The sequence below is a fragment of the Lygodium microphyllum genome, chromosome 23 (genome assembly GCF_053477565.2).
Source record: "Lygodium microphyllum isolate KBCC chromosome 23, Lygodium_microphyllum_v1.1.10, whole genome shotgun sequence".
Taxonomy (NCBI): domain Eukaryota; kingdom Viridiplantae; phylum Streptophyta; class Polypodiopsida; order Schizaeales; family Lygodiaceae; genus Lygodium; species Lygodium microphyllum.
The window spans coordinates 28,199,181-28,224,021 of NC_141157.1; the positions used below are offsets into that span (position 1 = coordinate 28,199,181).

The window sequence follows — 24,841 nt, forward strand, 5'->3', positions numbered from 1 at the left end:
CATAGTTCTCCTTACTCTCCCATTCCTTTCTTGTGAATCTGTAGTGTACAAGAGTTGATGACTCTGGAAATATGTGAGATGAAGGAAGAGGATACATATGCACAAGATCTTTTTTGGACAAAGATGAATGAGGTGATGGAGAAGTGTGAACACCCAAGCATTGATTTTCGAGGATTCATGGCAGATGAGGCAGCTGGCAATTAGAGGGCTAACTGCACAGTGTTCAATGGTGATCCGGACAATGTAATGCAAGGAAGGGAGAGACCTTGCTTATTTCATTGGAAAAAAAGTCTCCAAATACACATATCACAATATGTGTACAAGAGTTTTCAAGATGAGTATAAGCACTTGTGCTGCATGTGGAGGTGTGCAGTCACGGAAGATGATGCAACAATGCAATATCGATTCATTCGGGCTTGGTGGGCCTTAGGGAAAGTTCTGGATTTCAATATACCAGCAATGGATTTTTGGCTTAGTTGGTGCCATATCAGATATCCAAATTGGAGGTGACACTTTGTTGGGGTAAGACTAGTTCGTAATAAAGGATTCCAACTCGCAGCCGTGTATAATATCAAGGATGGTTGGGGGCTAGAGAGGGAAAATGCAAAAAACCTATAAAAAATATGTCACATGGGGTGCCTACACCTTCGTTTTGGGGCATCATGGGGTGGTCTAGCTCAAGAGGAGAAGCTAGCAATCAACATGGAATGTGGCGCCAGTTCATGTGGTTTTGTAATGATAGTGTGGACCATACATGGAACATTTGTTCTTCCATTCATCACGCACCGCCCAAGGTTCCATAAATATGGCCAGTGGGCACACAATGTACTAATTTGACCGTAGAAGAAATCCACATATTGGAGAGTGGTGGGTTTGTTTTACAAAAGGCAGCACAAGATGTGGATGTTAACGAGGGCTTGTGTAGATATTGAAGAGGTGTTTCACATGCTGCAAGGAAAATTATAGACTCAATGTTGGCTCTAGATGCAACTGTGAAGGGCCACACAGTGGTGAAGCCCTTGAAGCATGAGATTTTCAAACTAGAGACAACTAACTCAAGTGTCATGCATGAGTGTTATGATGTGTGCATTGCTAGAATCCAACATGTAATTGTTGGGATTTCATGGACCGTGTCGGAGAAGGAAAAGCGTATTTGGCATGCAAGCACCTATACTATGTGTACCTCTGAATGTTTAGGATGGATGCAAATGCCAACATGTTTATACACCGATCCACACTCACTAAAGAAAACTTGCACATTGTATTTGGAAACATAAGTACTTTTCCAACACCACCTATATAGTGACTAGCAAAGCAATTCCAACACTACCTCTTAACACAACCGCATTTTATTTTAGTGAGAAAGTCGTTGTTATACAATCTAGTTGGATGGCAAGACTTTGGTGACCTTGTCTCTCTTAATTTGATAAGAAAAAGTATGTTTTCCAGGGTTAACACAATATGAATGTACATTTGGATTGCTTGTATGAATTATCGTGTATCATATTTGTTGGGGAGAGGGGGGGGAAGGGAGAGAGGGGGGGAGGGGAGGAAGCTATCAATTCATTGAAATTAAAGTTCTAAAAATAGTGAGTGGCTACCCAAGTATTCACATTATGTGAGAGAGAGAGAGGAGAGAGAGAGAGAGATGTTTAGGATTTAAGAGAAGTGTTTGTTACAACACATACCATAAACTGATGTGAGGCATTATGATACAATGTGGACTAATTGTATACATGAGAGAGAAAATGAGAGAGAGAGGGAGATAAACATGGACAGTAAGCAAGTGACTAAGATTTATATACGTATATGTGTGTGTGTGTGTGTGTGTGTGTAGATAAGAGGGAGAGAGGGGGAGAGAGAGAGAGAGAGAGAATGTAGAGTGAGAGGGAGAAATTGCATGTACAACCCTAAACTGAGAGAGAGTAAAAACATGGAGTAATTCATGAGAGAGAGACAGAGGGAGAGAGAGAGAGAGGTGTAAGCCGTGGTATTCCATTCTTCCGAGGTGATCGCATGAATGAATCCACATTACATTTTAGAGAGAGAGAAATCGCTTACATGAGATGGAGTGCTATTTGATTGAGTGTGCTAGAAAGAGAAAAAAAGAATATACACATAGAGGAAGAAACTGAGAGAGAGAGAGAGAGTGAGTGAGTGAAGATAGTGGTGGCAATTGTAGAGGTGGTGGAAATAATGGTAGTGGTGGTGGAGGTGGCAACATTATTGGCAGTGGCAAAAATGGTGGTAGTGGTAGTGGAGGTAGCCATGGTGGTGGTGGCGGCAATGGTGGTGGTGGTGGTGGAAGTTGTTGTGGTAGTGGTGGTGGAGGTCAAAAAAATCAAGGGGTGGAATAAGTGAACTATGTGAAATAATAAATGGGGGTTGCCCAGAAAAGCTTGCTCAAAAAGCTCGCTTTCGCACGCACTCTATCCATATGGAATTCTTGGCCTCTCGTCTAGCACACCAGCCACACCCTTGGAGATTTTGGGCCTCCAAACCCATCTCCTTTTAATATTTGCATGGCTCAATTGGCTGCCACCACTCCCTCTACGTTTATATTCTTTCATGATGATTGATCTATCTCGGGTCACTTGCTGTCTATTACTTTCTCTAAATCGGATCCTTTTACTAGATTCAACTCTAGCTGGGTCTTCACCATTGCAAACCCTAGGTTTCCTATCACCTTGGATCTCAATAATTGACATAGCCTCCACACAGTAGTATATATCAACTATGTTTTGGGTCGTTATCTCATTAACATGATTTTGTTCCAAACTTAGGCTGCCGCTAATGTGTTGCTTAACCACTCTGCTTCCCCTATTAGGTCTACACCCATTTGCATCTAGCTCATGGCTTTGGAACATGGGATTGGCTGCATAGGAGGCCAGGGTTCTTGGGCCTTAAGGTCTTTATAGTTAATGCCAGGATTCTCCCTAGTATAGCTGTCATTTGCACCACAAACAGAACTAGCATTCAGTAAATGTTGCCAATCCTTATGGATTTCAAGGATGCGGGAAAAACACAAATAGTTCTCCCAATGCCTCTAAATATATATCTCATAATCATTTGCTTGAACCTTTACCTCCTTCAATAACTTAGGGTTTCTTATCCTAACTTGGAACTACGTGTTTATTTCCAAGCAGGTGACAAAGAGTTCACCAAGCACATCTTCTGGTAATTGACTAACTTTCCTTGGCCAAAGCTTCAAAATGTCATCAGAGGCTCTCGTGTACTCTTTGATGGAGGTATATTACTCTTGCCGACTCTGTATAAGTTGTCCCAATACATGAGTTATAGGAACCTTCTTTTCACATTCATCTAAAAACATTTCACATAATTCCTTGAAGGATTTGATTATCTCTCTTGGAAAGCTCCAATACCATTTCCTGGTCTCTCGCTTTAGGGTACTCGAGAACATAAGCATCCGATGTAGATCATTAAACCCACTTGCAAGGAAAGTTAGGCCATATTATTTCAAGTGTAGCATTGGATCTTCATTCAATAGCCCATGAAACACTGGGAGATCCCTATAGTGATAAGGGCATTTAGTCCTCTTCTTTGAGATCAACACTGGGTCCTCAAAATATTCATATTCATCTTGACCTAGTTCTAGCATCCCAAGGCCCCTAATCTCTTCCGTTTCCACCTTTATCAGTGTAGAAGAGTCACTAGCTCCCTAGGCTTTCCTTTTTGCCAACTCACAAAGTGGTTTAGGGAGTCCAACACAACGCAATAGGGAATCTACCCCACCATTGGGGCTAGTGGTACTTTAGCAAGGCTATTCTCATCTCCCACCACTTTGCTAGAACCTAAGAGAGGTCCCAATAGAACCTTCCTTGCCAACAATGGTTTCCCACATACATAGACATCATCCAATGTTTTATGGATCTTAGCAATTGCACTATGGTACCCAAGTTTGTCAGGCACTAGTATCGAATGTATTCTTGGATCGGAGTGATGTATATTAACCATTGTTATCACAATATTTTCATCTAAAAATTCATCATCATCAATGGATAACTGTGCCTCCTTGGTCTCACTTTTTCTTTCTAATGTTTTCTCTAACTCCCATGGTCTATTGATCTCAAAAGTCGCTCCATGAGTACTTCCCCATAGTGGCTCAAACTCGAGCATGGTGTCACTTTTAAGGCAAAGGATAAAATAGTCGGCCACATGAGGCCATATGACTAACTAAAGATCCCAGTAAACCATTTAGGATGGACAAAGTATCTTTCGGGTTATGGGGATTCCTTGGATTAATCATCATGCTGATAACTAGCCTAAATTTAATATCCACCACAAGGTGGCTCCCAATTAGAAACTAAGAAAAATAGTGGGCCCCTTATAGCCAAGATTTGAAAACCACCACTTATTAACGGCTCTCGATAAACGCACCACCTGTCGGGATGTAAAACAGGCCCGACACTGGCTCTAAGGCACTAACTAGGCCTCTACTACTCACCTAAAATCACCCCACACGGCCTCACGGTCAAGAGCGCCTACTAAGACTTTGTATTTGTACATTTTTTGAAGTCCAACTAATGCTTCTTTCCCCAGTCCTCAAAGGGAGTCCCTAAACATGCCGGTGTTAAATACCACATAGCACACACACATAGAGCACCCCTTGGTTGATCATCGCGGTTCCACTATGGCTCTTCTACACCTTAGGGAGGATTGGCCCCAAAATGTGTTGTGAATATAAAACACATTCGAAACAAAGTTCACTCTTTAAATTAAACGATCCAAGAGATGATAGATAAGCCTTACCAAATAAACCCCAAGGAACCAAATATCTAACCATGCGATTTGGGATACCTCACACTCTCAGCATTAGGTCATCACTCATACAAACAAGTGCTATGCATCCAGGATATGATACCATATGGTGCATCAATGCAAGTGTGAATATAACCATCGTGCTCAAACAAATCTTCATTGAAAATCAGCAACGTGAAATTGTGAAGACAATTCTTTTCATGATTTTCTTTTCTACGTGAATGATTCATTGCTTGGGCTAGCACGCTTCCTTCTGCTACTAGCTCTTTTTTTATTTTAAATAATCACGAACCCTAAATGATATGCACCATGAAACATCAACATTTAATGCACTTTAACCATCCCCTACTCCCTATCGTTTAAAGTTTTGCTTGCATTGATAGGTATAAGGTGTGGTTTTTTATCTATTTTTCTTTATTGAAAGTGATAAAAACTCACTCTAACAAAGAAATGGGACTGAACTGAGACTAAACCTCATGCTTCAGCTCCATCATATGTCCAGACATGTTAATCTTTTTTTTTCTTATTTGTATGACTCAAAAAACCTAGGTTTTTTTTTCTTTTTTCATATTTATTTATAGAAAAATTTAGATAATTACTGATTTTTAGATGTGCACTGAGTACTCTTATAGAAAATTATTTTCTTACTATGTTTCATTCCATAGAAATGGCAAATGCATACCAAAAACCCAAAACCGCATATTTTTCTTTTAAATCGCCTAGTCTCGAGTTTTGTATGTTTTACATAAAATTATTATATGACCAATTTTTTCGTGATTCTTTCAACATAACTGATTAACAAAGGATTGTCAATAAAATCCAAGCATTACTAACCATTTCAAATAAGAATTCATCATAAAATGGCAAAATCTATCTTTTTCTCATAAAATCACTCCATTATGACGCGCTTTTTTCAATGTTGGAGACCCGTTGACACTCTTTCACAGCTAGTGACAATCTATCCAACTCTGATTAACATCTCTTTCCACTCCCGCATCTTCATTTGACTAAAAACATCTATCTCTCAGCACCCATCTCCCTCTCTTTTACATTGATCTATAAGAGAAGTCCACAAGAGAAAGGAGAGAGAAATACTGAAATCAAATCTCTTTGTTTAATGTTTGGTGATCTCTACGGCGATAGGAAGTGAAAAAATGGTGGAGATCATAGCTAGGAGGATTCCTCTCATGCATGCATGCATTGTGTACATGCTTAATCAATGAACTATCATAGTCTCTAAACTTCTTTAAAGAATTGAACTTTAGAGGACTTTAAATTGAAATCCAAATTCTTAAAGTGTATGTCACGTCTTAAACTAGATGTGAATGGTTTTCATGCTATATATTCCTTTAACATTATTCATGAGCAAAATGAGAATGCCAACTTTGGAGCTTTCTCATGTGGCATGACAATAGCTCTTAACATGGCTATTCTTCTAGATGCGTTTAAACTTCTAAGACATTTGCATTTTTGTTTAAGTAATTTTGGTTTAATACATTCTTGCTTTCTCTTCACAACCTTAACTCTAATTGTAATATAAGGGTGTTCCTTTGGTTTGAAATATATGTGTGTGTGCGCGTGCACTTAAGCTTGAGCTTACAACATTTGCAATATGTTTAATAGACACCCTAACACTTATAAGTGTGAAGAGATACATGTAAGTGTGGACACACACACATTTATAATCTCTCTCTCTCTCTCTCTCTCTCTTTTACAAAGGGAAGTAGCAATGCAAAAGTATAGTTACCTCCCTTTGCTTAACCTCAAGTTTCTTCTCCCCATTTCAAAACCCTATCCACTCTTTAGAAAATAGTTTTTTCTTCCTTTCCTCGACCATTTTACCATAATAAGCCCAATCAATCAATGATCCACATTCTTGAGTCTCAAGCCTCAAAACACACGTATTCATTAGCTCCCCTCCCACCACCACTCAGTAGCATGTTCACACTAGTCCTACCTCATGCTAAATATTGGGATGGCAAAGATAATCTATGATAACTATAAATAATTCTTGGTCTTTAATTTTCAGTGATAAGGTGGTTGGTGATTTAAAAATGGCCACATGACCATGTGGTTACTTCCCTTTGTTCATCCTCGCAAGCTTTGCAATGATGCCAACCGTGCAAAGCACGAAAGCGAGCACACTTGACAATGCCAAGCACACCAGCTTGTGTGAGTTATGGAGTTTGGATACACAAGCACATACACGTACATGTGTGTTAGATGGCTCGAGATGTGGGATGGGAGGAGGGGTTTGCCAAAATACCTTTGTTTCTTTTTGGGCAGTACGAGACACCAACAAGAGTACAGGCTAGTTAGCCGTGCGCATGGGTGCGGGAGTTCGATTCCCAACTGTGAAATATCGGGCTCTCCTCATCGACGTAAAGGCATATAAAAATGGCGAAATAAGGGTACGGGCGGCTAGAACATTATGAAGGCCATCGACGCTCGCGATTGCCTGCAGCAGGATGGAGTGAACTGTTGGACAAGCCCTTCTAGCCATCAATAAGGGCTTGCTATCCAAGAAATCATGGGCATGGACTCGACAGACTCTATAGGGCTGGTTCATCACCAAGAGGCAGGCAGACAGGACGGAGTTGACTCGGATGGGGGAGATCGATGACCTTATTAGAAGATCCTGGCCAAAACGCTCAGCATGAGGCTCTCACCCATGACAGTATACACAATATCCATGCCACGAGACCGTTTTATTCAGGAAACAGAGCATCAAGGATGACGGCTTAACTCTTTGAGATGCCCTGCAAAAGAAGAGCCAGCCTCATTGTTTCACTTCCCCACTAGCAAGAAGGCTTCTGACAGAGTGGACTGAAGCACCATGCTCAAGAGGCTTCCTAGGAGCGGTGGATCATAGAGAGGTAACAACCTTACACTCGACGCGTAGCTAGGTCCTCTTGTTTACGAAATACAGAATAGAAAATTAGCATTTCAATAATCAATATGGGTATCCCCTAGCACATTCCCTCCTTTTCACTGAATTTACCTTAGTATAGATGAGGGCAATGTGTTTCAACCATGGGGCTTTTTGTCAGTGCCCTCATCATCTGGTACCAATGTCATGCTTCTAGGTTTACGACTCCAACCGTTATGAAGGCACTTTAGTTGGCTTGCACCACAAACTTCAATGTGATATGGCTCTCATCAACTGGTACAGGTCCCAAATGCTTCTAGATTTATGATTCCAACCAATATGAAAGCGCTTTTATTGGGTTGCAACCCAAACTTCAAAGTGGTGTGGCTCATGTTTGGATAGACCTTTCTTCAGGCCCTTAAGAGTAATGGTACCCATTCAGGTTTTGTAAGTGACCATGCAGTGCACCATTTCTTGTTGAGCCTTCTCCAGATCTCACATTGGACAGGTAAAACAGCTCATAGTTGAGGGCCTTTTAGGTGTGACATTATCTTCCCTTAGTTCCAGAAAAGGGATCTTCGCAATCGAAACATGGTTAGGACCTTGATTGGAGCCACAGACGAGAGACAATGTCATTTTTTGTGAGATTACCAAAAAGGAGATGACACCAATAGGTAGATGATAGTGACCATAGCCTGACTCGTTGATAGAGGTCCTTCCTTGATGTGGCTATAAGATGTAGGAGATGTGTTTCCCCTTTTTACATTCAAAAAAAGGAGGTGAGTATATTTTGACACCCAATGTTCCAAGTTAAAGTGGATAGCCAAGGATGGGAGCTAGCAGCCAATATGGTACATTGTACAAGACATCTCCCCTTGGGCAGCCAAGGAATGCTTTCCTTTCTTGTGTTTGATGATATACTTTTCACCTTACTAGCTCAGCTGAGGTGTCATTAATTGAATTTCTGCTTGGAAACGGAGAAACGCTTGATGCCACACACCTACTCATGTCATCAAATCTTGAAATTTTACAAGATGCAGAATTTTCAAAAAATAAAAATAAAAAATCAGTAAATGTGCCATTATTGGGCCTCCTACTTCAATATCGTTTTGTATTCGTTACCCGACTTTGTCGAGGGTACATATAGTGAAATTACCGTATGATGATTAGCCAGTTAATTACAGATGGCTTTCATCAACAAGATTAATATTACACCCTTCCTTAAAGGATGGGAAAAGGCAATGCTTTGGCTGGAGCCTTCCACTTCACAACCAAGAGTGCCACTTGTCATTGTGACAATAAAACTGGCATCATGACATGTCAACTTCTGTCTTCCAAACGAAGGATGGGAAAAGGTAATACTTTGGCTGGAGTCTTCCACTTCACAACCAAAGGTGCTGCTTGTCATTGTGACATTAAAACTGGCATCATGACATGTCAACTTCTGTCTTCCAAACTATGTCCTTCAAGCCAATAGAAAAGTTCTGAAAAAACTGCAAGCCACCAAATGAGTGGCAAATTAGATTGATAATTAGGCTACCATAATCTAAGTATCATGAAAAAATGCAGTGCCAAGCTGTGACTTGACTAGACTCTTAGGAAGTCTAGCAAGTAAAGTGAGGCTGGATTAAAAAGGAGTGAAAGTTTAAGAATATGCCACATGAGGCTGACTTTACTTGCAAGACTTCAAGAAATTCAAGTCAATCCTTAGTTGGCACTACCCGAAGTGATTAAACAAGTACCTTGTGGTATTCTAATGTGTCACCACCTGCTTTTCGTACCTCCACAACAAAAAGTGTGGGAGCCAGCTCAAATACCTTTTGAAAAATGGAAACCAATCCTCAGCACATATCCTGAACTTAAGCAATTCCAAATGATGAAACATAAGCCCATGTTTCCATGAGCAATACCTCAGTTGCTATTGACAAATGGCCTTTTCTTCCAGTTTCTGCTCCTCGTAGCTTCATCTATAGCCATGTAACAATAGAGCTTTTAAATATTACATATCTCCTTACATATGAAAATGTCTCTCCCTCCCTCCCTCAACAAATGTACAAGTTTGTGTAGCACACATTGGTCGGGAGCAGAGACAGTTAAGCTGTCCTTTTCTACTGCTAATTGAATATCATCTGGAGTATGTGGCAAAGGATTTTGAATAATATGAGTGCGATATAGGCATTAATTATGTGGCTTCTGCATGCCAGGCAACAGCAATAGCAATGCAGGTATCCTAACCCAATACGTTAGGCCCCAAGGGGGAAATAAAAAGAAGATAACAGAATTGATTGCTAACACTTCAAGCCACACCTTGTAATCACGCTTTTGAACATCAAATCCAAGGGGTATAGCTGTTTCTTCCATTTTTGATATGATTTCACTGGCTGGGCACTTTGATGTGAAGCGTGTTTCCCGCTTAATCTCCTAAAGCACATTATGATTACTTCAGTTGTTTACTCACAATAATTGTCGCAAAAGGTAACTTGAATGCAGAAAAGATGAGTACCTGTTTCATCTCAAACAACCCAGAAAGATTGAGACCCCTAGATAAAGATATCAAGTCAAAGGCATTAAGTAAGGTAGGTTTGGACTTTTTAGGTTCTACTTTCTCTGTCACAAACTGATCCTGCATCAATGCCAGGAAAACACTAATGAGACAACTTGCCTTCCTGTACAAAATTTTTACATCCAAAGTCAGTGGTGTACTTACGTGATCATCTCTACCAAAAACTGCATGAATATCATCCAGGTTAATCTCATGATTGGCCTCAAACTCCGCAGGATCATAGCCTTCTTTGAACCATGGATCTTCAAGAACTTCTGAAAAGGAGATGCGCTGTAAGGTATCAACAAATTTATCAGTCAATATGCTTGCAAGCACGCCAGTATGAAATACATACAATAGTGTCCATACAGACTTAGTTAATTCAAAAGGATACCTGTCTAGTACTTGGAGTCAGGATTCTGGTTATAAGATTTCGTGCTCGAGATGAAAACCATTTAGGGTACACACACTCACCCTTTCGGATCTGTGGTGTGACAAAAACCATGACCAAAAATTGAGCTGAAGGATACAGCACCACAGGCTGAATAACATGCAGAATAGCTCTTCTGAATCTGAGATTGGAAATTCACGTGATTTACTGGAAAGGGTAGAGCACCTTCTTGTATAACTGGAAGATATTTTTGTCCTCAAATGGCAAGTATCCTGCCATAAGAACAAACAGAACAACACCACAAGACCAGAGATCTGCTTTGGCTCCATCATAACCTCTATCACAGATGATCTACATGACAAATGTTATTGTAGCATAAGTATCAAGTAAACTCTGCTTTTAGCTCTAGGTAACTTCTCAATAGAAGATGAATGCTCAAAACTACCTCTGGGGCTACATAGTTTGGTGTCCCACAGGCAGTGTGCAGAAGTCCATCATTCTGCAAGGGCAGAGAAGAAGATTTGAGCTGGTCCAACAGTCAAACAAGTAAAGAAGACCCTCATATGTTCATTTCTCAACATTTAAAAGCAATGAATATGGATCATTCCTTCACATGTTGATAGATACCAGGTAACTGTTTAGCCTCGCTTCTACAGTCTTTTACATGCGATGTGGGTCTACTACTCAAAGCCCTTGTTGATATAACGTTGTATTGAGGACCAGAAATCTGGTCCCTGACATGAATGTATGAAACCTTGTAGATTGATGCTGCCTATCTTTCTCTTGCAAGCAGGGCCCTAGTGATCAGGCAGTTACTTCCTGCAACAGCTTGGTAAATCATCCAATATTTTCAGAACAGATGTCTAACAAGAGTAGGGTTATGCTTGGCGAATCTGGAGAGGTTCAGTTGAGTAATATGCTCTAGTACTGAGCATATTACCTTCTCTTCTCCGAGTGATACAGTTAACAAATTCTTTTCGTACCGCCTTTCCCCAAAAGATAAAATATCAAGGTTACGAGTGTGAGTAGTGAGTTCATTGATGACCTGTTATAATTCATTGTGTGCATGTCTCCTATGTTTATGAAGAAACAAGCCTATGTTTGCAGTGCTCATGTCTTACCCTGCATTGTTCTGGCAATGCACTCAAACCAAAATCCGTGATCTTCAGGTTCCCATTGGCATCAAGCAGCAAGTTTTCAGGCTGCAGCAAGTCATTTCAGGCACTCTTTAGATATCTGATCCATGACCAAATTTTGCTGAGATCCTATCACACACTGCCTAAAAATACTTTCCTACTAGTGTCTTCCCTTAAAAGAATACTCCATCTCACACACCTTCAGATCTCTGTGGTAAACTCCCCTGCTGTGGCAATAGTCCACAGCATTGATAAGTTGTTGAAAATATTTCCTTGCTTCATCTTCTGAAAGCTTTCCTTTGCATTTCTAGTTTCAAAGATACAGTTCATTCTCTTTAATTGCATAAACAGATAAACCAATATGATTCCAGACATCTAATCAAGGCAGCAACACTCACTATTTTGTTGAAGAGCTCCCCTCCTGTGACGAGTTCAAGCACAAAATAGATCTTGGTTTTGCTTGCTAAGACCTTGAAACAAAGTGGGTTGTTACGCTTTTGTGCAACAATCATGAGAGAGCTGAATTAAAAGCATATGCAAAGAATTCAATCATACCTCATATAACTGGACAACATTTGGATGTTTCACGAGTTTCATCGTAGAAATTTCCCTTTTGATCTGTCAACAGTTGTCTCTTATTATTTCAATCGTAATTTTTGAAAACCTTTTCATTTGTTATATCAGAACAGATTGTCGTAATATAATTTAAAGAGCCAACACATCGTGGAGCTATATTTTCTCGCAAAGGACCTGAAACTGAAATATCTTTGGAAGCAAGAATCTTTGAACTTGAGTCCTTTCTCCGATCCACATGTACTAGCCTCCATAGCAGGGAAAAATTAGGGGCTATTTATAGCCCAATGGCTATATTAGAGGGGTCTCAACAATCCTTGGGTTACTTTTTAAGTCATGTTAGGGTAAAAAATCGCCAGTATACCTGTGTTTTGGAGATAATTTGGAAGCAAAATCCATATAACTTCTATATATGTACATCGATAATTAGACAAATTCAGCTCATTCTATATAGATATTAGTACATTGGTCATTCTGTTTCTACTTTTGCCATAGAAATTGAGCTCTTATTATTTAAACTGATCCATGGGCTTAATTAATACTCTTGAGCTCAACATTTTCTACAGAGAGTAGAGGAGAATCATTATTACGTAATTGCCTCATGTATACTCATGGAGTGCACATACATGTCGAATTAATGGGGAGAAGAAGCAGTAGAGCATTGGCACACTGTTTCTCAGTATTGGAGAAAAGAAAACTACTGAGAAACAAAGCGCACAATTAATTCCCAATTAGCATTCGATTAGCAAAGAAAACGATTTTGGGGGAGGGGGGAACCTGCTGAACCATCTTCTTGTCTTTGAGGATCTTCTCTTTGTCAAGGATTTTGATGGCCACATGCTGTCCAGTTTGGGAATCGCAGGCGAACTTCACCTTGGCGAACGTGCCAACGCCGAGGGTGCGTCCCAGCTCGTAGCGGCCGATGCAAGATCGGGGTGTGGCAATGGCAGCAAACGAAGAAGAGGAGGGGGAGGAGGCGGAAGAGGAAGAGGAAGAGGAATTAGAAGAAGCAGGGGCAGAAGAAAGCTGCATTGCTTCCTGGTGTGATCAATGCAGGACAGGGCCGTTTGATCAGCGTATAAGGGAGCTCGAAGGCAGAGGTCCAATGGGTGCCTCGTGATTGATCCCGCCTTCTATCTGGAGTCTGGGCCTGTAAGAAAGCTCTCTCTCTCTCTCTCTCTCTCTCTCTCTCTCTCAGACAGATAGAGATACACAGACAGGACTGTAGACAAACACAGAGAGAGGGAGAGAGAGACAGAGAGAGAGTGTGCGCTTTAGTTAGCTCTTCTTTTTCTTTTTTTTGCGGGGTGGTTTATAATTGGTAATTGGCAATAATTATTATTATTATTATTAAAATATTCATGGCTGGAGCCTGGCGCATTGTAATTTGTGTCCTAACACACCACAGTTGACAGCTCGGCTTTTCTGCTGCCACAAGAAAGTGTCGCCCCTCAATTTCTGCTGTCCTTAATGTTGTTACATGCTTCAAGCTCTATATATATAGAGACATATATGTGTGTGTGTCTATATAATTTATATATTAGTCCTAATTAAGAACATTATTCATTCACCAAAATTTGAAAAAATAAAACTTACTCGTTTAAAAATCGACTCATGCCAATGGAGCCGTCGCATAATGGTTTGCGTTGTGCGTTGAGCATTGTGGGTGTGTGAATTCAAACCCTGGGCAGTGGGTTCTGCTTCCCCCAACGGCACAAATCATTGCTTGTCGAAACCGAGGACTTGTGCATAAAATCAACCAAATTATGAATCACAATGATAGCATTCATTAGATCAAAGCTTTCACACCAAGTTTACACTCCTCTTTTTCCATTTCTTTTTTAGAAGTCTTATGTCACAACATGATCCTTTTAGTGCTTTTTTCAAAAATCTAATTTGTGGTGTTAATTCATCCACACAAGTTTTATTGAAAAAATAAGAATACTAATAACAATAATAATAACTAGAATCAAAGCTTTGGCATTTTCAAGAGAGTTTCTTAATTTCAAAATGCAAGGAAGGTTGGGTTTATAGAAGCAACAAACAAACCATCAAGTGCATTAAAATCTCTCTCTCTAGGCACTAGCCCTCAAGTTTAGTGGGTCATCCGGTGAGACAATGGGGAACATAAAAAAGTTTGTCCGAACTAGACAGCGGGGGAAACATAAAAAAGTTTGTCCAAACTAGAAACAATGGGGACAATATACAAGTTTGAACTACTTGCCATGATTTCTAAACTAATTGTTGAAATTTTGATGGGAAATACACACACAAGTTAGGTTATGTGAGCAATGGATTGAAGGTGGTTGTAATATGTCACAAGGCAACCACATGATCCACCGTTAGAAATAAAAACTCTTATCATGGGCATTTAGTGTATACATAATTCAAGTTCTGTGCCCACCTTACAAGTGGTGATCCTTCGCCTAGCACAAAAGCACGCAAAGTCTAAGAAACAACTTGCAAATCATCAAGGTTGAAAAAGTCGCAATAATGTTTTCCATGAACGTTACTCCAAACACAACCAACTTGACTATCAAAATCCCAAATGCTTATTTCTAAAAAGGCGTACAAGAATCAACAAAAAGAAGGCCCTACTGGTGCACCATGGAGCTTACAAGCTCTATGACTTCCATAATCCATCTGTTGATGGGTAGGTAAGATGGGCCTAAGAGTAGGGGAACAAAAAAGAACAAAACAAAGGTCCTACTAGTGCACCATTGAGTTGACAAGCTATGTGACTGACAGGGAGTTGAGCTAAGGCCTAAGAAACAAAGCAGAAGACAAAAAGAGGTTCCTATTTGAAACTTGACATGATCCTTTCTACAATCAAGTAGCATAGAACACCATATAAATAAGGCATAACAGGATATGTGACTTTCAATGAATAGCTTTAATGAACTATGATTGCATAAACATCTCCTTCCACAACTTTATTTCTTGTCTTCTATGGAACTAGCCACTTTTAAGCTGTCTTTTCATGATACGCTTTCATAGCAACGTGCCAATGCTCAACTCAACAAGTCAAAGACTTCAAGCCTTAAAAATATTTATTTATCTACCTCCATATGAGTTGGTAAATCTTCAAAAGGATGCCTCGATCATGAAAGTCTATCAACATAATTATTAAAAAACATGCTTGTTCAAGCCATGTGTGTTCGAAGGAAAGCTAGCCTCCAAGGAAATGATTGACCTTAAACTTAGAATTTGTGGAATCTCTAAAAGTGAAAGAGTATGTTATAGGGGCAAAGCTAGAAAAATTGATTATTATATACCTTGTGTTCACATAACATAACACGTGTCAAAATACATTAGCTGGTTTGAAATATTTGATTGCCCATCATTGAAGTGACATCCTATGCATAAGTTTAAATTTCGTGGTCATACAAGAATTAATGCGTGTCCACTACTAATGTGCCACAAATAATACAATAAACTATGATTTCCATGAATTTAGAAAACTTATTACGATGACATGTCTCAAGAAGTGCATATTGTAGCAAGGAGCTTCATCCAAAGGTAGGGAAACATTGGAGTGCTCATCATCGAAACACAACTTCTATTAATATAGGCTTCACAAGGCTTGGTCTTTAAGCCTCACTAGTAGTCACAACTAAAATTTGGCTTCAAAGTTTTCCATGGTATATGTTAAAAGAGTTATGTGCATTGTATTATGTAGTCATGAACACATAGAGTGCTAATTGTGTTTGTAGAGGAGCTTGGTATCGACCATATAACTCTCTTGACTAAAACCACTCTCATGGTTTCAATTGTACTTGCTTAAGTTTTAATTCCAACATGTGGGACTTCAAAAGTCCCATGCTTTGGTCACATTATAGGCTCGATTTCCTTTTTCAAAATTTTAAACATCTCCAAAGAAACAATGCAAGTTTATATTTTGTACACTAAATAACTTCCTTGTGTGATGGGTAGGAGAGTAAGATGTGCATATTGGAATTAATATGTACTTCAAAACTTTAACCCTATTGTCTTCATTCCATATACATTCTGAACTTTTACCTTTTGAAAGGTACCATCTACATTGTGAACTTTTACCTTTTGAAAGGTACCATCTACACTCTTAAGAAAGATCAAGCTTTTTTATGTAGGAAACTAGTAATTGATAAACGAGCATTTAGTTAATCCATGTTAAATTATCATTTTAAATTACATAGGAGTATATACATACACACATAAAAACAAATGCACATATATGTGTAGTTGATGAGGGGCTAACTCAAATGGCAAGGTAGGTTTGTGATGACTAGCTGGTGATCATGATTTCAATCCTACATTTAAGTAGCTTTAAGGCATGCTATCCTCTCAAGGATGTCTAATCCAAATAGTCATAAAAGGCCTTGCATTATAAGTATATGTGTGTGTTAAATAAACCACAAATGACTAAGAACGCATCTCCACTAGGCTTGAGTTCACTACCAAGCTTGCAACTCCCTCACAAATATGCAAGTCCCCATGCTTTGGGGTTTGCACTAGATTGCCTATTGGGAACTAGGGTGAGCAGCAAGAGAGGGCATTGCCTAGAGTAGTTCGTGGGGAAGTATGCCTGCTAGCACTGCAGTAACTAATGGTTCTTAGTTTGTTGTATAAGACATTGCAATTTGGAACATCCCAAGTAAATTCTTTTTTGTTTCTTTTTTTAAAAATAAATCATACTTTAACAAAACTTATAGACAATTGTAAGCTAATGTAGCAAATTGAAGCTATTTGTCTACAACCCCACACATGTTTGCATCAGGCCTCGGGTGCCAAACCAAGCTCGGTACCTAGTTCGAATAAAATGTGGTGCAAACAAGTCCTAAATAGGTGGGTGGATGGATGGGTGTGTGCACACACACGTGTGTGCTTTTTAAAATTATTTTCACAAATGTGAATAATGAGTATATATTGAAGTGTGTGTTTATGTGTGAGAGAGGGAGTGACACAACTTTAGGCATCCACATTCTCTAAGTACCATATCATTAAATATTTAGGTAGTACTACTTTTCAATTTCACCTTACTCTCAATGCATTATTGAGAGCCAACACGTGAAGCTTCATTGATGAAAGCATGAAGACCAATCATTTGATGTAATGTTCATGAGTGGTACAACTTATTTGTGAGCTTTTTCACTCACATTTCTTTACATAAACTAATAGGGCCTTCCAAAGTCAGAATAAAGGTGACAAGACTACCAATTCTAAAAATTTTAACACAAAAGTGAACCCTTTTAGGGGCCACCTTTACTCTGAAAGCGTGACAAAAACTCTAACTATCAAAGAAGATAGAATATGGCACCAATGTGCTAATCCCATCCTTTAAGCAAGTTACTCCATGGCATCATAAGGGTATAGACTATTGTACCAAGCCTCTAGTACACTATGATTGAAGTTGTTTGCTAGCCGTTTACCACTTTGTATTACAGTTATTCACTTGCAACTTCAAATGTTGTCTATATCCTGTGTCTTTTCAATTTGACTTGATCTTCCTTAATTAACATGTGATAACGCAAATAGTTTTTTTAATCATTTAAGTTTGGTATCATGATATAAAGATGCATTATGAACCTTCAAAATCACAAAACATGATATTCAATGTTACAATAAGCTTATAGAAAAAGCAACTTCTCATTTAAAACAATGATCCCCATGGTAAGGAAGACTAATATATCACTAAAATAACAAGCTTTGGAAAAAAAAGCATATTCTCATGTTTTAAGTAATATTATCCATGGTTACAAAGATTAATTATATCATTATATTTTATCCTTTGGTTCCAAGAAGAAAGGATGGTAAGGTATATTAAGGGTTGTCATCTTAAGACCTTAACAAGCATTGGAAAACAAGCATCTTTTCATATTTCAAGGAACATTACCCATGGTTACAAAGATTGATTATATCATTTTAGTTTATTATTTGGTTCCAAGAAGAAATGATGGTAAGGTATACTTACAATTTATTAAGGGTTGTCATCTTAAGACCTCAATGAAAGAAGCCTATTTGAGAGGATGCAAATTAATTATCCTAAATATTTGTTTGATTTAGTAAAACACCTAATGGTGAAATAAGTGAATGTAAGATGTTCCCAGAATTTGAAGCAAACATACCAATTGCCCTTAGGCAAGGGCAATTGGTTTGGATAGGGTGCCATTTACATACATCTCGGTCTTAGCATTAGATAATTGAACTAGCTTGTAGAAAGGCATATTGAGGAGTCTAAAACTATTGGGAAAGCAAATTGCAAAATTTTTAACATAGTTTCCGCCTAGAATGATGCCAAGAGGCATATTCCACGGTGGATTCCGTGAGACCACAGTGGATTCCGTGAGTTTTTATTCCATGGTGGATTTCGTGAGGTTTTGCGGTGGATTCCATAAAACTATATTTATTTGCCGGGGCTCATACACAATGTGGATTCCTTGTGCGAGAAGTTGACGAGGACGCTTGTCCTTTTCGGACATCATGTTAATTTAATATGCAAGTGGATGATTTCGCAAAAATACATATTTAAATTAATGGACATTTATGAGTTTAGAGTGCGCACTTGTATTAAATTAAGGTTAAGACAGAGTTCCAATCTATTTATTTATTTTGTAGCTAAAGGCTGCTAGGTATTCACTTTTGTTAGTTTAATTTTATTATTTTCTAACAATTGTGAATGCTTCAGTTGATGTGTAGAGCAGGCGATGGTGGTGTTGGAAAGCACTAGGCGATAGCGTGTATTCAAGTTACTTAGAAGAAATTATCATTTTTTATGGGTGCACATCTTATCATTAAAGACGTGGCGCTAATATTTATTTAGGCACGCTTATTTATTGAAGCACTTGACATATATCCATTATTTTGTATGCACATGTGCGCACGGTTTAAATATTCATTATTGGACATTGTAATTGGGCACAGTCCGACTTTTGGGCTGCCCAATCACTTTATTCTTTATTTAGACAAAAGTAAATACAAAAGCTAAAGCATGCTAATTGTAAAATTGGGTTATTTTTTAGCATTGAGATGAAGAAATTTATAAATACATGCTTTGTGGAGCACTCACATAAGGCACGGGGGGAGATTGTATCTAATGGGTCTTTTTGCCTCATGTCGTACAAGTCTATTCTCTTGAATTTTGAGCTTAAAGTAGAGTTCTTTGTTCTTGGGAACCTTTCGGCGCTCACTACGTATGTATACAACATCCGATTTGCGTACCAGTGGTATCATAGCGAAGCTGAGGTCAAGGGCTTCCAATCGCTTACCATCTCGCGTGAAGGTGAAGCTCTTGGAATGAACGAGCTCTATAATTAGTCTTGCGACAATTCGTCCATACCAGCGTATTCTTGGCGGTGAAGAACCCCCTGCTATGTTGTTGGATTACGAAGGACTAGTCTCTGACAGCGAAGGACTACCTCCCAAGCTCCTTTGCAAAGTAGTCTTGTTGATAGAGAACTAGGTGATTAAGTTTGGGAGTATAAGCTTAATAAAGCTTAAGAAAGTACTTAATCTCCAAAATTCAAGAATCGGCGGCAGCAAGACGAATTGATCAGCATCGACATCGCCAAAATCCCACTGCCATCCTGTCGCAAGTCAAAACGATTAGTCAAGTTCTTTTTAATTAAAGCTTAAAGGATTTTAAGCCTTACTAATGCTAAAGATTCAATCTCTAATCTCTTCCATAGTGGGAGTTCGCCCCCAATTAATCACGAACCGGTTTTCAACCTCCCTGCAAGCCTTTATTCACACCCGTGCTGTGACTGAGATAATTTTCAGCAAGCTGATTACCATACATAGTCTACATGGGCAAAGTATTCGATGAAGAAGGATTTCAACAACTTTCATATCCGCAAAGTAGAAAGATCGCAAAAAGCCATTTTTTTAAAAAAAAGCAAGCCTTGTAAACTCGACTTTGAGCTATGCTCATCCCGCTAACAAGATTTCGAGTGTGTGAGGTTATTTGAAATTTTACAGGATGACCGATCAAAATATAAAGATTTTATGGCCGAAGGTGATTTACCGGAACCAACGATGGAGCCAAAATTGGACCTAATTATGATGTAGCTTGAAGAGAAACGAATAGCACGTCAAACTTTGCAAGCTCAATTGGCCACTCTTCAACGATCTACTGCGTCGATCAAGATGGACCGCAACCCAAAGATGTTATACGACGTACGATCGATGCGACACTTGAAGCACAATCTATCCGAAAAGAAGCCAAGATAAGTAAAAGAAATTTCAAATTCTATACTTTTAATGGGTTATGCGATGGAAAGACTGTTCTCGCTTTTATCAGTCTGTTTGATGATTATTTCCATGAAGAGCAGTATGCCGAAAAAGACAAACTCAAGTGTGTCACTAATCATTTAGTGGACAGAGCATTGCTATGGTGGACTGTTGTCCGCAAAAGCATTGATTGTCCTACTACTTTGGAGACTTTTCAAAAGAAATTTTTGTAGAATTTTCTTCCATCTCAATTCCACGAAAAAGCAATCAAACAGTGGGATCTTCTTTAACAAAGAGATCGCGAACCTATTTCACAATATACCGAGTGTTTCTGGAATGCCTTATTACAACTTTGAATGCTCGAAGATGTACTTCAGGCAATCCATAAGCGTAAGTTTATGTCTGGTTTGCTTGGTCACTTCTATGTGGAAGTGAACATGTTCAAGCCAATGACTCTCAAGGATGCGATTTCCTTGGCCCATGATGCTGAAGACAAAATTTGAGGACGAGAGAAGCGACTGAAACAATTCCCAAATAAGGATAACTTCGGTACAAAGCAATTTAATTCTAACTTCCGAAGATTCAATCAAAACCGCTTTGTTCCATCTTCATTCCATAAATCTTGGACACGACCCCCTGCTTTACCAACAAATACAAATCCAAACCCTAAGCCATCTTTCTAGCCAAATCCCAACATTCCTAAACTTTTCGCTATTACCAATAATGTTTCCAAAGCTAAATCCATAGTCTGCTATAAGTGCCATCAACTTGGACATTTAGCGGTGAATTGTCAATCCAAAAAGCCAATTGTTCACATCAACTACTTGGGAGCGACTGAAGATGAAGACCATGAAGAAATGTCAGATTTCATAGAAGACGATGACGATATCGGTACTACTTCGGATAGTTTACCACGTATGCCAAATCCTCATTCTTTATTAACGATGAAATATCTTGTGCATGGTAGAGAAAAGATTGTTTTACATTATGATGGGAGCACACATCATTTTATTTCTGCAAAATTGGTAAAAGAATTGAATTTACATATTGTTTCGATTCATTATCGCATCAAGGCTACATTCTTAGGCACTAGATACAATGGAATACAAGAAGTGCATAACTTAGAAATTAAAATTGGTGATTATGTTAAGCGAATAAACTTCTTAGTTGTGCCTTTGCAATCTAGTGACATTATCTTAGGAATGCCTTGGCTTCATCAATATAATCCTGATATAGATTATTCCACGCATTCAATGAAGATTCATTCTAATGGAAAACAAATCACATTGCATGGTATGCACACCCTTGATAATTTTCCATTGCTTAGTCATAGATAGGCTAAACGTGCATTAAGAAAAGGTAGCAAATCCTACTTAATATGGGTGAATGAAATTGAAGCTAAGGAAAATCAGATGCATCCTAGACACACACAATTTCTTTCACAACTTAAAGATTATTTTGCTACTGACTTACCACCTGGTTTACCACCTACACATCCTGAAGATCATAAAATAGTCTTAATACCAGATTCTCAACCACCATGTAAAGCACCTTATTGACATAATCAAATTGAACAAAAAAAATTCAAAACCAAGTTGAAGAATTGTTAACCTGAGGGCTCATTGGGTCTAGTAGTTCTCCTTTTGGTACACCTGTCCTATTAGTCAATAAGAAAAATAACACCTATAGGATGTGCATTGATTATTGTGCCCTAAATAAGATCACTGTTAAGAATAGATATCCGATCACTAGGGTAGATGACCTCATGGATAAACTACAAGGGGCTGCAATATTTAGTAAAATAGATCTTAAATCTGGATACCATCAAGTACGATTGGACACATATGATATTTTCAAAACTGCATTTAGGACTCAATTCAGACATTATAAATTCCTTGTTATGCCTTTTGGTTTAACTAATGCACCAGCCACATTTAATCGTATAATGAACCGCATATTTTTGAAGCATCAGCATCGTGTCATTGTTTTCTTTGATGACATATTGGTTTTCAGTAAAAATGAAAACGAGCATTATGAACATGTATCCTTGGTTTTCAAATTATTAAAAGAGAATCAATTATATGCTAATCGTGAAAAGAGTGAATTTTTTCAAATCCACATTGAATATTTAGGACACATTGTTTCATTTGAAGGCATTAAAGTTGATCCTAAAAAGATAGAAGCAATTTGGAATTGGCTAATAACTAAAAATATGCATGAATTACGTTCTTTCTTAGTTCTTGCTAGCTTTTATAGAAAATTTGTGAAAAAATTTTCATTGCTTGCATTACCTTTGACAAAATTATTAAAGAAAGGTATTGTGTATCATTGGTTTGAAAATCAACAAAAGTCTTTTGATTTACTAAAACATGCCTTAACACATGCTCTTATATTGCAACTATCTAACTTTAATAGACAATTCTTCCTAGTAGTCACCGACGCTAGTGGATCTGGAATAGAATCTGTCCTTATGCAAGATTCACATCCCATAGCCTACTCTAGTTGCAAACTTAAATCCTCTAACTCAAGTATTCCATCTATGATAAGGAATTTCTAGTAGTAGTACAAGCTTTATGACAATGGAAACACTATTTAATGGGATATGAATTCATGATCAAAACTGACCAACAAAGTATCAAACATCTCGTTAGTCAGCCACAAATCTCTGACCGTCATATTAAATGGGCTGCTTTTATTCAAAGTTTCCATCCACTTATCCAATATCAACCCGAAAAAGAAAATGTTGTTGCCGATGCCTTGAGTAGAAGACCAACTATTCATAATATCTCTGTGATATCGTTTGATTCCCTTATCCCTATGAAAGATACCTATGATTAAGATCCCAGTTTTCAAGCTGATTGGAATAAAATAGTTATAAATAACTGGATTCCAATAGATTCATTGTCTTATACTGATGGATTTATGTTTTTATGAGAAAAGGTTATGTATAACTGTTCCATTTAGAACATTTGTATTGCACGAAATTCATTGTCCTCCATATCAAGGCCATAGAGGTATTATTTTTACTTTACGTACATTGGTTGAAGATTTTTATTGGCCACAAATGGAATCTGATGTTTCTAACTTTGTATTTGAATGTTTAATTTGTCAAAGAGTTAAGTTATTCCATGGTAAGTATTATAGTTTGTTAATGCCTTTACCAATTCCAGAACGACCATGAGAACATATTTCAATGGATTTTATTAGTGGTTTGCCTAATACTCAAGCTAATCATGATATGATTTGGACTATTGTTGATCGGTTTAACAAACAAGCATATTTCATTCCATGTAAGAAAACGTTAACTGCACCTCAAGTTGCTCAAAAAAAATTTAAAATTATTTTCACTAACCATGATTTTTCAAAAGTTATTATTGTTGATCGTAATTCTAGATTCTGTAATAATTTTTGGACCACTTTGTTTGTTAATTTAGGTACAAATATTGATTTTTTATTTATATTTCATCCTAAAACAAATGGGCAAATAGAAGCTACAAACAATACAATTTTGGATCTTTTGCATGCATACATAATTTCAAAATCACAAACGTGAGATACACACTTACATTTACTTCAGTTTGCATACAATAACACCCCACATATAGCTCCACGGAAAGCACATTTTGAAATCATTTATGGATATAGATTGCTTACACTTGTTACCTCATTGTCAAACAAAGTTAAAGTTGCTGATGATATTGCCAATATGTATGCTACTATTTTTGTTGAAGTCAAAGACATGATTGCAAAAGCCTAGCAATCATACACAAAACAAGCTAATAAGAAAAGAAAAGCTACGAGTTTCACAGTTGATGATTATATTTGGTTACGTATTGAAAAGAGAATATTACAAAGTGTTAAGAAACACCCTGTTGTAAAGTTAGCTCCTAGATTTTATGGACCTTTCAAAATCATTCACAAAATCAATGACAATGCATTTAAATTGAAATTACCCCAACATTGGAAAATCCACAATACTTTTCATATGAGTTTGTTACGACCTTTTAAAGGCCAATTACTTGTCCACCCTGTCTATGAAAACCCTCCTCTGTTCGAACCCGAAACTATTTTAGACACTAATTATATAACCATTAGAACTGGCCATAGATATTCTAGATATTTGGTAAAGTTTAAAAATCATCCTGTTGAAGAGGCCCAATGGATGCACGCTCATGACCTAAGTGCTTACTCCTCACTGCTCGCTTCACATTGAGCTAATAGCAATTGAGGACAATTGGTATCCCACCGCGGGGGTATGATGCCAAGATGCATATTCCATGGTGGATTCTATGAGGTTTTGTGGTGGATTGCGTAAAACTATATTTATTTACTGGGGCTCGTACACA

The 24,841-nt window shown here is 38.2% G+C and overlaps 1 protein-coding gene across 1 annotated transcript; it reads right to left on the minus strand.

Annotated features, from left to right (window-relative positions):
- Positions 1-8,657: 8,657 nt before the first annotated feature.
- Positions 8,658-13,322, minus strand: LOC148015991 (CBL-interacting protein kinase 32-like). Its single transcript, XM_087663576.1, has 14 exons — positions 13,068-13,322; positions 12,273-12,335; positions 12,116-12,187; positions 11,917-12,024; positions 11,703-11,783; positions 11,027-11,080; positions 10,807-10,932; positions 10,585-10,674; positions 10,356-10,481; positions 10,152-10,271; positions 9,956-10,069; positions 9,559-9,615; positions 9,391-9,465; positions 8,658-9,141 (listed from the first exon to the last, which is right to left on the minus strand). The coding sequence occupies exons 1-14, from the start codon at positions 13,320-13,322 to the stop codon at positions 9,076-9,078; spliced, it is 1,407 nt and encodes a 468-aa protein (XP_087519702.1). The 3' UTR covers positions 8,658-9,075.
- Positions 13,323-24,841: the final 11,519 nt, after the last annotated feature.